The sequence below is a fragment of the Mobula birostris genome, chromosome 11, assembly GCF_030028105.1.
Source record: "Mobula birostris isolate sMobBir1 chromosome 11, sMobBir1.hap1, whole genome shotgun sequence".
In the NCBI taxonomy this organism is placed as follows: Eukaryota; Metazoa; Chordata; class Chondrichthyes; order Myliobatiformes; family Myliobatidae; genus Mobula; species Mobula birostris.
Genome location: NC_092380.1, coordinates 88,955,388 through 88,970,344, shown reverse-complemented (window position 1 = coordinate 88,970,344; position 14,957 = coordinate 88,955,388). Strand labels below are relative to the sequence as shown.

The following is a 14,957-nucleotide window of genomic DNA, read 5'->3' as shown; positions in this document are numbered from 1 at the left end:
TAGACAAGCCAGTGAGCAGAGAGGCCATAGTGGATCTAGTGCTAGGCAATGAACCTGGTGAGGTGACAGATCTCTCGGTGGACAAGCATTTCGGAGATAACTCCTGACCTTTAGCATACCTCTGGACAAGGATAGGAGCACACGGTATAGGAAAGTATTTAATTGGGGGGAGGGGGACTAATTACAACGCTATTAGGCAGGAACTTGGGAGTTTTTTCAGGGAAATATACAATGGAAATATGGAAGTTGTTTAGGAAACAAAGGGAGGCTTGTTCCATTAAGGCAGGGAAAGGACGGTAGGGTTCAGGTACCATGGTTGACAAGAGAGGTGGAGAGGAAGAAAGAAGCGTAAGGTTTAGGAAGTAAAGATCAGACAGGGTTTAAGGTTTAGGAAGTAAAGATCAGACAGGGCTTTTGAGAGTTACAAGGTAGCCAGGAAGCTTAAGAGAAGGCTTTGGCAAGTTGGATTAGGGAAAACTCCAAGACATTAAGAACAGAAGGATGATAAGAGTGAGGGTAGGACCAGTCAGGGAGAAAAAAGGAAACATATGCCTCGAGTCGGAGGAGGAGGGGAGGTCCATAATGAATACATTACTTCATTATTACATAGTGAGTGGGATCTGTGGTCTGCGTAGAACAGGCTAATGTGCTGGAACATGTCAAGGTTAAGAAAGAGACTATGTTGGAACTTCTGAAAGCCATTGCACAGATAGAACCCAAGCTTGGCAGGATACACCTCAGGTTACTACAGAAAGTAAGGGAAGAGATTGCTCTGCCATTGATTTTTGTGTCCTCACTGGCCACAGGAGCGGTACCAGAAAATTGGAGGATAGCAAATGTTTAGTAACAAGATGCAGGCTGTTAACTTAACAAGACCATGCTCTACCTCCTTTTGCTTCAGAAAATCTTTTAATGGAGTTCACTGAAATTAATATTTTGTGAAAACGGTCATAGACAATTTTGTTTGCCTTAAATTACTGCATCGTTATGAACGGAGCTTTTGTTACCAAGATCCTCTTTCTAAATCAGGATGTTATCTGCTCCAAACTGGTACAATGAAACCTTTTTGTTAAACTATACATTCTGTGGTAAAGCAGAACCGGTTTTAGTTCTGGATTTACACTGCTAGGTTTTGTGTTAAAATTCAATTTGACCCAGACTGATTCTCACTTGAATTAAGAAATTCAAGCAGTTTATTCAGAATGAAAGCGATCTATGTTAAATCATTAAAATACACTACAATTCTTCTTCTAAACATAATAAGTTTCTTAGTATTGTGCAGAATAAAGAATGAAACCATTGGCTACATTTTATGCTCTTCTGAATAGCCAAATGACTTAAAGGATAGCTGTTGTTCCAGCAATGATAGTAATCCTAGAAAAAAAATGTTTAGTCTAATTCTCCAGGTTTCCCATTACATAGGCCTATTCCTTTCAAAAGATAATGTTTAGATAAGTCAAATGAATACCTTTATCTGCTAAAAAGACTTTTTGTGTGCCACAGCTTTCTGCACTGAACCTCCTTATAACAAAATTCTTTAATAACACGTTCTGTATGCTTAGAATAAATTTTGGCAGTGAAATATTTCTAGTAGAGTTAAAAGAATTCAATTTATGTAAATTCAAAGAGTGGGAAACATTGTTACAATTTAAGCATCAGGTGATGCAAAGCACTACTGATTTGGGGTTAATGTACCATTTCTACATATTTATGATATCTCACACCACTTTTGTTACAATGTCAGCTTTTAACTATGATATTTGAAAAAGTTATACATTTTAAGGGAATATGCTATACTGTACTTCAATTTATTTAGTTAAATACAAATGAAAGCTTATGAACCACAATGCATTTACTTTTACAGTTACCCACCAACTTCATACCTTGAGCAGATCCTCCACAAAGTGGATCGAGTGACGTTCTTTGGATTTCTGATGGCCATTGTAAAACATGAGGGAATCAACTACAAATTGGGTAGGTACTAATTAAGCTACACCTTTGGAGTTCTGGAATTTAAAATAAAGGTTTAGAAGCTGTGCAATACATGTGTTGTAAATTTACCAAGCACATCAAAGAACCACATATTCAGATATTTCAACAATGAGAATTCTAGTGAGAAGCTCTAGATGAGACCCATTTGACTTTTTTTGGGAATTGCTAATCAGCTGAAGGCATTAGACAATTCCTTAGTTAAATGTTAAAGTTGACTATTGTATAATATCTCCTGATATTTTTCATTTTAATATCCTTAATCATATATACAGTGGGTAATCGGTTAATTGGGGCAGCCACTTATGTGGGACAGCTTAAAAAACAAAAACTAATCAAGAAAACAGCTGGGATTCCCTTCATTTATTTGGGACACTATGCTGCTTAATTGGGAAAGGGGACTGCTGCTGAATAGTTTCTAACTAGTGTCAGCTGCATACACTCATGTCCGTTAGACACTATACCATACTTAGAGTGAACAATTTTTAAATGGTTTCAGTTGCATGTGTTTGTGTTTCAAAAGCAGTGATTCTTGTCACTGATAGTTGGTAAGAACTAAGCAGTAAGACAATTCAGAACCATTGGCCCACTGCAGTTTCAAGCATTCAGGCTTGGTGATGCTAGAAACAGCTGGGAGCGAAAATGTAACAATTTCACTGCTTCAACATGTTAGGAACTATGAAGAATTTGAAGGTATCGACAATCATCTTGAATGTTACAATGAAAATGAAGACTTGGAGGATGCAGTTGTCAAAAACATTGATGAAAGCAGTCCATTATTTGCATTAGGTATTTGAGTTGATTTTGTTCATTTACAGTCAATCAAAAGAACGTGCCAGCATATAGTGGATTAATTCCACCATAGGTAACTATTAAGAACTCATAGACAGTTTTATAGTACTGTGTACTATTATTGACAGTGTTCTAATTCAGGGGTCCCCAACCTTTTTAGCACTGCGGACCGGCCGACACCCGGGGGGGGGGGGCGTGTAGGATTGCCAACGGACAAGAGTAGCAGTCAAATACGTTGTGTTTACCAAGAGAAAGACTACAAAGACCATGAAGCCTTGCGCGGGCACCAGTGTGCATGCGTGAACTGCTCATGCGGGCACCTGCCGATTATTTTTCTACAAATCGTTTTTGGCGATTCTGTTCGATGGGGGGTGTCAATCACGACCGGAATATCGGTGATAAGTGGCTAATACACTCAATTTCGTTTTTAAAAGGGTTTATCTAACGAATTTAATATTAAACATACAGCGCATATTTTCCTCGCATGAATATAGCGATAAGTCAATTATCAGGGGAGGACAGGGGAGCTTGAAGTACGTGTTGAATGAACTTCCAGTAGAAGTGTCAGAAACAGGTTCGATATTATCATTTAAAGTTAAATTCGATAGGTATATGGACAGGAAAATAATGGAGGGTTATGAGCTGAGTGCAGGTCGGTGGGACGAGGTGAGAGTAGCGTTCAGCATGGACTAGAAGGGCCGAGATGGCCTGTTTCCGTGCTGTAATTGTTATATAGTTATATAAATCAATAGCATCATAACATTTTAAATAATGTTTGGATATTAAACACACAGCACATATCTTCCCGTATGAACATATAAAATCATTGCAACACACCAGTATCGCCGAATCAGTGGGAGCCCTGGGTTTGTTTTCCTGCAACAAGACGGTCCTATCGAGGGGTGATGGGAGACAGCGATACTCGAACGGGGTTCCTTATGTCCAGTCTATTCTGCAATTTAGTTTTTGTTACATTCATCGCAGAGATATGTTGGAAATGGAAGCAACATTTTCAATGCTTTCGTGACTATTTCAGGATATTCAGCCTCCACTTTGATCCAGAATGCCGGCAGGGATGTTATGTCAAACATACTTTTCAGCCCGCCGTCATCTGCAAGTTCGAGGAGTTGATCTCCTTCCCGCGCTGACATGGATGACGCGCGGGTAATGACCTCGCGTGTGTTCAAGCTCAACAGTGGGTGTGACAGGGAATGAGGAAAGGTGCAGCTGACTCATATCGCCAAATCATATCGTTTCCTTGCGGCCTGGTAGCGCATGCTCTGGTGGTTGGGGACCACTGTTCTAATTTTCTTCTGTATTTCATTTAAATGCATAATTTGTTACTCAGTTAAATGGTAGTTTGTCTTTTTTATACCTTTGTAACTATTTCCATGAAACTTCGGCTAATTGGAACAGCCATTTAATTAGGTCAAAATGTACTGGTCCCAATTAACCAGAATCCATTGTATTTAGTAAATCTAAAAATATGCTGCAGTAATTCACCAGTGAATGTTGCCAACTAATTAAATGTTTCATAAGCCAATATGATTTGCATGCACTGTGTTAATTCCCATAGATGCTGCCTGACCTGCTAAGTTTTTTTTAAGATTATGAGGACACTCAGTCCTCGTTTATTGTCATTTAGAAATGCATGCATTAAGAAATAATACAATGTTCCTCCAGAGTGATATCACAAAAAAAACAGGACAAACCAAAGACTAACACTGACAAGACCACATAATTATAACATATAGTTACAGCAGTGCAAAGCAATACCATAATTTGATAAAGAGCAGACCATGGGCGTGGTAAAAAAAAGTCTCAAAGTTCCGAACGACTCCCGATAGTCCCGATAGCAGGTGGCAAAAGGGAGAAACTCTCCCTGCCGTAAACCTCCAGGCGCCGACAACTGTCGATGCATTGGAAGCACCCGACCACAACCGACTCTGAGTCCGTACGAAAACTTCGAGCCTCTGACCAGCCCTCCAACACTGAGCACCATCTCTGCCGAGCACTTCGACCCCGCCCCGGCTGCCAAGCAACGAGCAAAGCCAAGGACTCGGGGCCTCCTCCTCTGGAGATTCTGGATCACACAGTAGCTGCGGCAGCAAAGAAGGCATTACAGAAGTTTCACCAGATGTTCCTCCGTACTCTCACGTCTGTCTCCATCAAATCAGGATTGTGCATGGCACCCTACTTGACAGATTACAGTATCATTCACTGGAGTGGCTGCTGCGCGCTGCCATCTTCTCCTCAGATAAGATATAATTATTATCAGCCAGTACTCAATATTTATGAACCTGTGAATTCTTCTGTTTTCTACCTTTTTCAACTTGACCGTCTCTATATGTTCAACTGTTTTTTTTTAATTTGCTGCTTCTTGCTTCATTTTTTTTACTTCAAAGCATTAAACTAATTAAAAGGAAAACAAAAGAGCCGGAAATGAGAGTCTAACTACCTGTTTTACTTTGAGTGAGGTGCGCGCATATCACAATAGTGTGATGATGTAGGCAATTCATGAATTTTTACATATTACCTGTAATAAATTATTTAAGTGAACAAGAATGCTTAATCAGACAATAGGTATACAAGATTACTCAAATACGAGGGGTGATTGATAAGTTCATGGTCTAAGTTAGAAGGAGTCAATTTTAGAAAACTTAGCACATTTATTTTTCAACATAGTCCCCTCCTACATTTACACACTTAGTCCAGCGGTCATGGAGCATTTTTGTAGAAGTCGGCGTCTTGGACCTCCAGAAAGTGGTCCAAGTTATACAGCTGTCGTTACATGCACGTGCAGTTCAATTCTGAGTGAAAATGAAGAAGGTTTGAAGTTAATAACTCATCTCCTTCTACCTTAAGCCACGAATTTATCAATCACCCTTGCTGTGGACCACTTTCTGGAGGTCCAAGATGCCGACTTCTACAAAGAAGGGATCCATATGCTCCACAGTTTGCATTGGATACCAATTTCCAAAGGCAGCTGAGCAAAAAAAAATGTCTTGGAACTTCTCCCACATAATGCATTAGTCTAACCAGTAGTTTGATCTTCTAGATCCCTCTTAAATATCTATTATACATTAGCCATATAGTGATCTAATGGCCCTTTTCCACATCTCACAAAAATAATTTGCAACTGCTTGCAGTCCTGGACCAAGGTAGTTAATAGTCCAACACCATTCTTTACATATCTAAACAATCCCAGTGTCAATCAATCACATCAGTGTTCTCCAAGATTAAAGCCAAGAATTGTAATTACAGAGGCAAGTCCAGCAAACCCACTGGAACTCCTTCAAATAAGAGGGGAAACAAAAGCAAGTAATTTTAAATGATTTTACATTGCTGGGATAGAGCAACCTTATCTTATATTGCTTACAAAGTTTGAACAAAAGCTAATTTCATTACAAATGAAGTGGTTAGTACAGGTCAATTATTGAAAAACTAAACCCAATGGCAGTGCTGTAAAGGCTGGAAATCTGAATCACATTATCATGTCATTGCTAAGAATGGTTAAACAAGTTTATTTTCAGAAATCAAGCTTGAAGCATGATCAGAATGTAAAATAATAGCTTTAATATGTCACCACAATTTCCCCGCTTGTAATGAGTGATGACTTCCAAGTTCTGCAAGAGAAATTAACACTATACATTGTAAACTTGTCTTGGATATTTAAAACTTGGAAACTGTAACAGTTTTACATGGGAAAAGTATATTTGTACCCAGAGACATTTATAATCAAGGCATTACGCAAATAGTGCTTACCATACAAAACAATGAAGAACCTTGGGCGTATGAGTGTTAAGTATATAATTATCTCAGCCTGTAAATCCGCAATCATATATGACTGTCTATTGATTTCAATGCATGAATGCATCTTGGCTTATTATCATTTCATCTCTGGCTAAAGAGAAGTACAAAAACATTTTTAGCTATTATACTAGTTTCAAGTGGGTAAAATTTATGTTAGTAACACCGTATAATTAGCAGAAAAATTCCCTCTGATAGATGTTTCCAATTAAGTTGCAAAGTCCCACCTTGAAAATCATTCTGCTTGAAACAAGTCTTTCTGTTTTCCCATGGCAACCAGAGGCAATCATTTCACCTAGAACCTTAGGTTTGAATCTGCCATTTATTATAATTGTTTGGACATGTTTTATTTCTTAATAAAGTAACTTACAGCCAATTGGTGTATTCAAGAATTTGAATCAGATCCGTGATCACCAATCTTTCGTGACACATGGTGGAATACTCTTATTACTCTTCTTAGATCAACGAAGAGCAAGATTCATTTTATCAAATTGAGATACTGTTTTGGTCTTCTGGTAACTTTTACAGCATGTTAATACTTGCTCTCTCATTGAATTAATTTGTTATTTTACAATAAAATTCGTCAAATATTATATTGGGTTTGCCTCAAATGCTGGCTTGTTTTATGGAAAATTTATCATCTCAATTGAATGCACAAGGAAACAATCTAGTGTAATACAGAATGATACTCAAATCCAGAAACATGACAGTTCAGAACAAGAACTGTGACAAACATTTTCATACAAGATTCATTTTTGGAAATGCTGAATTATTGCTTTCTGGAACAATTTTAAATGTAATATTCATTATAGACAGTCCCGTGTGGTAAGCTAAGTGTCTTATTTATTTTCAGAATTGCAGAATCTTCTTAGTCTGCAAAGAAGTACTACATTTTGTAAGACGAACAGGAAAAAGATTACCATGTCACTCTATTTAATGATCTGTTAAACTTCCTTTTTAGAGCTAATTATTAAATCCCCAATCATCCGTATGTTAGGGAATTCTTGACCAAATTCTTAATTTTAAAAATTTAACTATTAAAAATTATAAAAAATAAGGATGCAAATGTGGAAGATATTGCAGAGCATTCTGATCTTACGGTGAAAGTCAGTGTTAAACCGCATGTTCTTCAACAAAAGAAAAATCAGCTGATTAAAGTGAAGCATCAGGCAAATTGTAATAATTGTGGGGTCTGAGTGACAAGTTGGATATCTATTTGTAAAATCTCAAGAGATTACAAGACATAGGAACAGAATTAGGCCATTCATCCCATCATGTCTGCTCCATTATTTGATTATTGCTGATTTATTATTCCCCTCAAGTCCATTCTCCTGCCTTCTCCCCATAACCTATGAAACCCTTACTAATCAAGAGCCTACTATCCTCACTTTAAATATATAAAGAGGGCTTATGTCTCCTTCTTTTTCATGAGATTCCATGATTCATTGGAACAGCAATCAGTCCATCTTAATAAAAAATGTTTAACTCTTTCTGACATATGAAAATTTAACATTTTTATCCCTTTCACACGGTTGTGGAATCTGAACACTTCACTGAAGGCAGCAGTCCATTGGAAGTTAAACAGGTCGATGTGCTTTGTGATCCTGAATTTTGCTACTGTTACAGTCTGTGTAAATGTTTCTGCCAGCTTAGTTCATTTACTTTGCTGAGACCTAAAGGGATGCAAATTGTTGAGAGGGGCGGGTGCTGTCATAGTTTCCTACTCAGATCAGGTCAATGATTGCACTGTTTTAAGAACATCTTCTAATGGTGTGAACAGTATCCTGCTTCAACACCTTTAAATCAGATTGATACATGTAAATACTCAAGCAATGTGATGTTATATTGAGAATAAAATGTTTACCTATGTTTAATATTAATTAAAGTTTAAAATTTATTTAAGAGAATTGAAATACTGTTGGATACAATATGTTAGGGGTAGACAAGATATTTCAAAACTTGCAAAAATTGAAGATTTGTGGGAGAGAAAGGCTGAGATTTCTTTCACATGAGCACCTTTTCTGTGTATTGATATAACCAAAATATCCAACCATCTTTAACAATTTCAGTTAAGTGAGGGTTTTTTTTTCTGTTGGGTGGTTAGGTGTTGACCATCCCGCATGCTCCCATTGCAATGCAGAAGACCCTTTTACTGCAGAATTACCCTGCCATTAGTATGGAACTGATAGGCTGAAGGGCCCATTTTATGCTGTATGATTCTACGATTCTTATCAATTCTTTACAGATAAACTCACTGGGAAAACTGTAAAAGTTAAGTCTACTTTCTCCCCACCACCCCCTCCTTATGTCAGCAGTGCTCACCGCTACCTGCAAGATCTAGATGACCAACATCTGATCCCCATGTTTCAGCCATTCGGGTTATGGGGATTACAGAACTTACAAATCACGAGACAAAAAAAGGTTTTTTTTCTCTTACAGAATATGAGCAAAGTAAATAAATGACCTCAGTATGTCCGAGTGGGATCAATAGATTTCTGATACTAAAGGAATGAAATGATATGGGAATAAGGAGGGAAAGTATGTAAGATGGAATAGTTATGCCCTTGTTAAGTGGTGGAACAGATTGGAGTGCAGCCTATTTACTGTATTCTGAATTAACTCTGAACTAAAGGGCACATTTCCCTGCAGTACTATTCTATGATTTTAAATTATTTGCATTGATGTACTTAACCTTCTTTTATCCTTCATTCTTTTCCCCTCTAAGGTGAGAATTTCTGAAGATGTGCCCTAATCTATGCCCTGCCACAAACTACAGGAGCTATATTTGCATGGATGCCTGTTGGGTTTTTTACCAGTTCTCTGCACTATTGGGGAGGTCGATACTAGTTAATGCTTCTGAAGATTACAGTGCCATCCAGTGTCAGATCTTAAATAATGCAAGGAAATAAAATAGGAATTTTCCGAAAAGAAAAATTAACCATTTCTTTGATAATTACCTTTGATTGACTATGAACTTCATTGCTATATCTTTGGTGGCTATACTTTCAGCGTCCAGGCCTTAAGCCTGGACTTCCTGTCCCTAACATTTTCCATCTCTTTTTTCCTCCTTTATGACAATTGCTGAAGCCAACCTTGTTGGCAAAACTTTTGACCATTTGCAATGATATCTACTTAATGAGTCATTTTTCATCTGTAACAATCCTATCTAGTTTTATATTTTTAGCATCTATGACATAAGTACTGATTGTCTGCATTGAAGGCAGTTATAAGTATGTTTTAATGTCATAGTTATTTCCAATTATAATTTCCCCTGATTAAATAGAGAAGAATGTTAAAACTTTTTAAGCTATTCCTAATGAATAAGTTTGTTAAAATACTACCGGTGTCAAATAACTTGAAATAATATGTTCTATATTTACAGGAATTGTGCCCAATAAGGCAGAACTTTTTACAGATTCAGAAATGGACCAAGAGCTTGAGAAATTGTACGTAAGAATTAACTGCATACTAAACCTACAAGTTTCTGTCCCACCATCACTGGATTCCTTTTCACCTTACAATGACATTCCATTTTTATAAACCAATATATCAAATCAATTGAACTTAGACGAATCTGAAAATCATCCAACTACTTTGCATTATGTTAATGAGGCAACCAATCTACTGCCTTAGTTCCTTGGTTTCCTTGTTCCTCATTTGAAAGGGAATGGTGTCTGGAAGAAACCAGTATACTGGATGCACCTTCATTTTTCTTCCAATTGTTTTACATCTTTGGAAGATTAAATTCTTCATTAAAATGGCTTTAAACGTGCTCTTCACAAAAAAGAATTGCCCCATAGTTAAGTTCTTATTACTGGGGGTTTGTGTCTGTTTATTGTCACTTCTAAAGAAGAAACCCTATAACATTAAATGCAATTCACTCTATTGCACTAAAGCATGACAATATTCATGTCATACCAGGTGTACAATGTGTCTGTGTGATAGTAATGTAAATAAGATTAATAGTTTTTTTTTGTTATAGGAGATTCAGAAACCATTGAAAAATAACATTTGGTGAGAAAATATTGTAGCTTACATGACTGTCTGGTATGAGGGGGAGGGACTACTACACAAGACTGAAAGAAGCTGCAGAGGGTCATAAATTTAGTCGGCTCCATCTTGGGTACTAGCCTACAAAGTACCCAGGACATTTTCAAGGAGCAGTGTCTCAGAAAGGCAGTGTCCATTATTAAGGACCCCCAGCACTCACAGCATGCCCTTTTCTCATTATTACCATCAGGAAGGAGGTACAGAAGCTTGAAGGTACACACTCAGCAATTCAGGAACACCTTCTTCCCCTCTGCCATCTGATTCCTAAATGGACATTGAACCCATGAACACTACCTCACTTTTTTAATATCTATTATTTATGTTTTTGCATGATTTTTAATCTATTCAATATACATATACTGTAATTGACTTTTTCTTCTTCTTCTATATTATGTGTTGCATTGACCTACTGCTGCTAAGTTAACAAATTTCACAACACATGCCAGCAATAATAAACCTGATTCTGATTCTGTTTCTGATTAAAGTCTTCAAGCAAACCCTCGAGAGTGAATGCAGGATCAGTTGCTCATTTTGTTAAACTGGAAACGGGTGTGGATTTTAATAACTTACTGGGATTGCTTAATCTCATGATCTAAATTTTGTGATAAAACACTCCAAATTTTCCATGGTTTGTCTTATTGGACTTCCCATATCGTAGTTTAGACCGTGCATTCACGAGATGGGGATTGTTGAATACATCTTTACAAGGAAATAGTGGTGTTAAAATTTTTGCAAATGTCTAATGTGATTCTTTATGTCTGTTGGCAGTATTGATCACATACTCAATAACCCAACTACCAGTACTCCTACGCACAAGGAACCAACCCGAAAATCCACTCATCGTAAGACTTTGCATCGTCGCAAAAAAGTGGACATTGAGAGTGATGGGTCAACTGAAGAAACTGATTCCTCTGAAAGTTGATTCCATTTTTGTACATTAATTTTTTTCATTTCATTGTGAAGTCTTAAGTTATACTAGTTTTGTTAAAATGCAATTTGAATCCCATTCGGATTAATGGGATGAAAATTGCCTTTTTCTACTACCTTTACTGGGTCTGCTCAACCCAGTTCCATTTGAACCTTGCTCAAATAAAAAATAGCAGCGGCAATCTCATTTACTGAGCCCTTCTGGGGATGGTACTGTTATGCAGATGGTGTGGTGGGAGGCTGTAAAAAGGAGCAATGGGTGCCCAACTGTCCACCTAACCTTATCAATAAACTATGTCATCTTGATAAGAACAAACGTACAAACATTTCTGTCCATCTACTTCAGATGGAATATTGAAGAGACAAATCTTACAACACTAGAGTCACAGTATCTGAATCTAGAAACTATGATGATGCATCTCCATAAAGCTCTGCTCAGGATGCTTCCAGGTATTAATGATCTTCTTGTCATATTATTTGTCCAATGGTTAAGAAAGTTAGCTGGAATTTTTAAAAAATACCATAACTAATTCAACCATCCTATAGTTATCAAAAAAATGATTTGGTTTCAACAGTGATAATCTATAATTGAACGTCATTGTCAATGGTAACAGCTTAAAAAAGAACAGGTGAATTGATAAAGGCTTTGAATCTGAGTAAAATCTATCAGATACAAAAGAGATTTAACCTTACAAGGAAGTTGCAAGGATCTTCTATTAATCTGTAAACAGAGGTGAAATTCACTAAAAACAATAACTTGATTAAGTAAATAAATAAATTTGAACAGAATAAAAAGAACCAGAGAATTAGTCCAGAGCATAATACATATTGTTTATACAAATTTTCTTAATGAATTCATTTAGACATACACTATCTATGACTCCTCAGTTGAAAGGATTAGAAACTGCCATATTAAATGTAGCTGAATTGAATGCAGATTTACTTTGAGGTTTCAGATAAAGTTCACCTTTACAGTGAAAACCACAAGATTGTGAAAACAAGCCAACCTTGCAATTACATTATAAATTGAGCCACTAAAATATTCTTGGATTTCTCTATGGTTGCCATTGAACGATGCAAGATTTAGTTTTGAATTATATTGCTTTAAGGAAAAAAATAACATTACTTCTGTGTTTCACATGAAATATCCTCTTGGCATTTCTCAAGTTACTGCTTTGGTGCTTTGAAAATTGTTTAGGAATAGACTCTGAATCCAAAAATCAAACTGCGTTTTCTGACAGTGTGTTGTTGAACTAAGTAGTGTTGCAAATCTATTTCATACACTCATTATTCTCAATTATTTCCTCCACATATATAACAATTTAAGTGCCCATGGTCTCTATTTCAATCACTAATTATGAAATGTAGCCCTTTACATCTTATCTAAAACAATTTTCCAGCTACTCAGTCCACCCTTTGATTATTTTAAACATGACTATAAAATCTTTATCCAAATGAAAACAAATCTAAACTCATTACTACTTCATTACTTTAATGATACGAAATAATCTAAAATCTCTTATATTCTCCAACTCATTCTCATCATTTTCCATAGGAGCATTCAAGTTCTGTGATAAGCACATTTTAATTACATATGCGCCGATTTCCAACACTCTTGATAATCGTCAACTATTCCAGCCAGATTTTTCATCAACTTTTATACCTCCTATGGTGGCTGCGTGTTGTAAGCATATTTCCTAGCTTAAATCAAATGTTCAGATATTGTGCATGCATATTAGATGCCTACGCATTATTGCATTCTGTTCACCAAGAAAATACAGAAAGCCTGGAAATAAATCTTAAAAGTAGCGAGTGACAATCATTACATTTCTCTTGTTTTTATTTCCTTCCTCAACTTTTTACCTCATTGCAACTTGAGGATTTTGAAAGATAAAGTAACATTAGCCTGGCAGGTAATCCATATGCTCATACATGTAATTTTATATTTGTTGTTCTGTTTCAATGCAAATGTAATTTACTGCTAAACTTTGCACATTAGTGTAATGTAAATGCCTTTAAAAAAAGACATAAATATGTTTTCACTTTATATACTCCCTCTCATATTTCTTTCAAGACATCATAAAGAACTTTAAAGACAATGAAACACTTATGAAGCTTCTGCACCAGTGACGCCTCTGATATGATAGAGGAAATCCAATTTACACATAACCAAGTCCCACAAACAGGAGTGATAATGACCAGAAGATTTGATTTAGCAAAGTTAAATATTAAAAATTAAATCCTCATTAAAAGTTTAAAATTTAGCAAGTATAAATATTCGCTTAGATACTGGGAATGACTTCTCTATTTTCCTTTGAGAAGGCATCTTGTAATCGTTAAATCTATTGGCTAGAGCAAATGTCATCCAAATGACAGTATCTTCTTCACTACAACGTGTCCTAATATTAAATAAAACTGTTAAAATAGTTGTTGATGTATCAAGTCACAAGGCCTGTAAAATGAAGAAATAACCAGTGACACATGTGCTAACAAACAATCTGCTGGAGGCACTCAGCATGTCAAGCAGCATCTGTGAGGAGAAAAGTATTGTCAACATTTTGGGTGTTGATGCAGGATTTCGACTCACCCACTTCCCTCTGCCACCACATAAGCTTCTCAACCAACTGAGTTCCACTGGCAGATTGTTCGTTGCCCAGATTCCAACAGCTGCAGTCTCACCTTGAAACTTGTACTGTCAGTTTCAAAAGAGTAGAAACACAAGCCAGTATGATGTAACATTGTCATTTTTGGTCAAATTTGTTCTAGAAATAGAGTTTATTTGAAAGCTTGTTACAGCAAAGATTTTTTTCTAGCATTTTGCTTGGTACCGTATGTGGAACATCCTTCTTAACAACACATTGTTTTGAATAAACATTTTGGAAGGTAGTTATAAACACAATCTAGAAATATTCTGAATAATTTGTCTTCCATTAATGACATAAGCTTTGTAGACGGGAACAAGACGAAGAGCTTGCTTTCTATATGAATCCGAGGTGAGTGAGGAAGATGAGAGAACAGGTGATGTGGTGACAGTGAAACACGAGCTGTTCACATTGAGGGAATTCTGAGGAACAATCTTTATCTTGGGTGCTTCAGAGAACTGCTGGCAAAAGTTACAAGTGGCATACAATCTTCATGCTTTCCCTGCAGTGCTACTGTCATGGAAGTTATATGATAAATAATGACCTTGACAAGGATACTCTCATCTCACATATGATTACTTAAGAAAACTCAAGTCAACCAGGCTTGTTTGAAGAAAACACTGCCCAATTACTATCAGCATATAACCTGTGGCACCAGAGGTTCCAACACACCAGACCACTATTATACTAAGATAAGGAATGCCTACCATTCCATCTCCAGACCACATTTTGGTCAATTGGATCACT

The 14,957-nt window shown here is 36.6% G+C and overlaps 1 protein-coding gene across 1 annotated transcript in view; it reads left to right on the top strand.

Moving 5' to 3' along the window:
* cstpp1 (centriolar satellite-associated tubulin polyglutamylase complex regulator 1) overlaps nt 1-13,390 on the top strand; it is a 283,345-nt gene extending 269,955 nt beyond the window's left edge. The window contains exons 7-9 of the mRNA XM_072272685.1: nt 1,865-1,974; nt 9,974-10,037; nt 11,410-13,390. Coding sequence (XP_072128786.1) covers nt 1,865-1,974; nt 9,974-10,037; nt 11,410-11,563 — 328 coding nt within the window. The 3' untranslated portion in view covers nt 11,564-13,390. The remainder of the gene's footprint in view (nt 1-1,864; nt 1,975-9,973; nt 10,038-11,409) is intronic.
* Nucleotides 13,391-14,957: the final 1,567 nt, after the last annotated feature.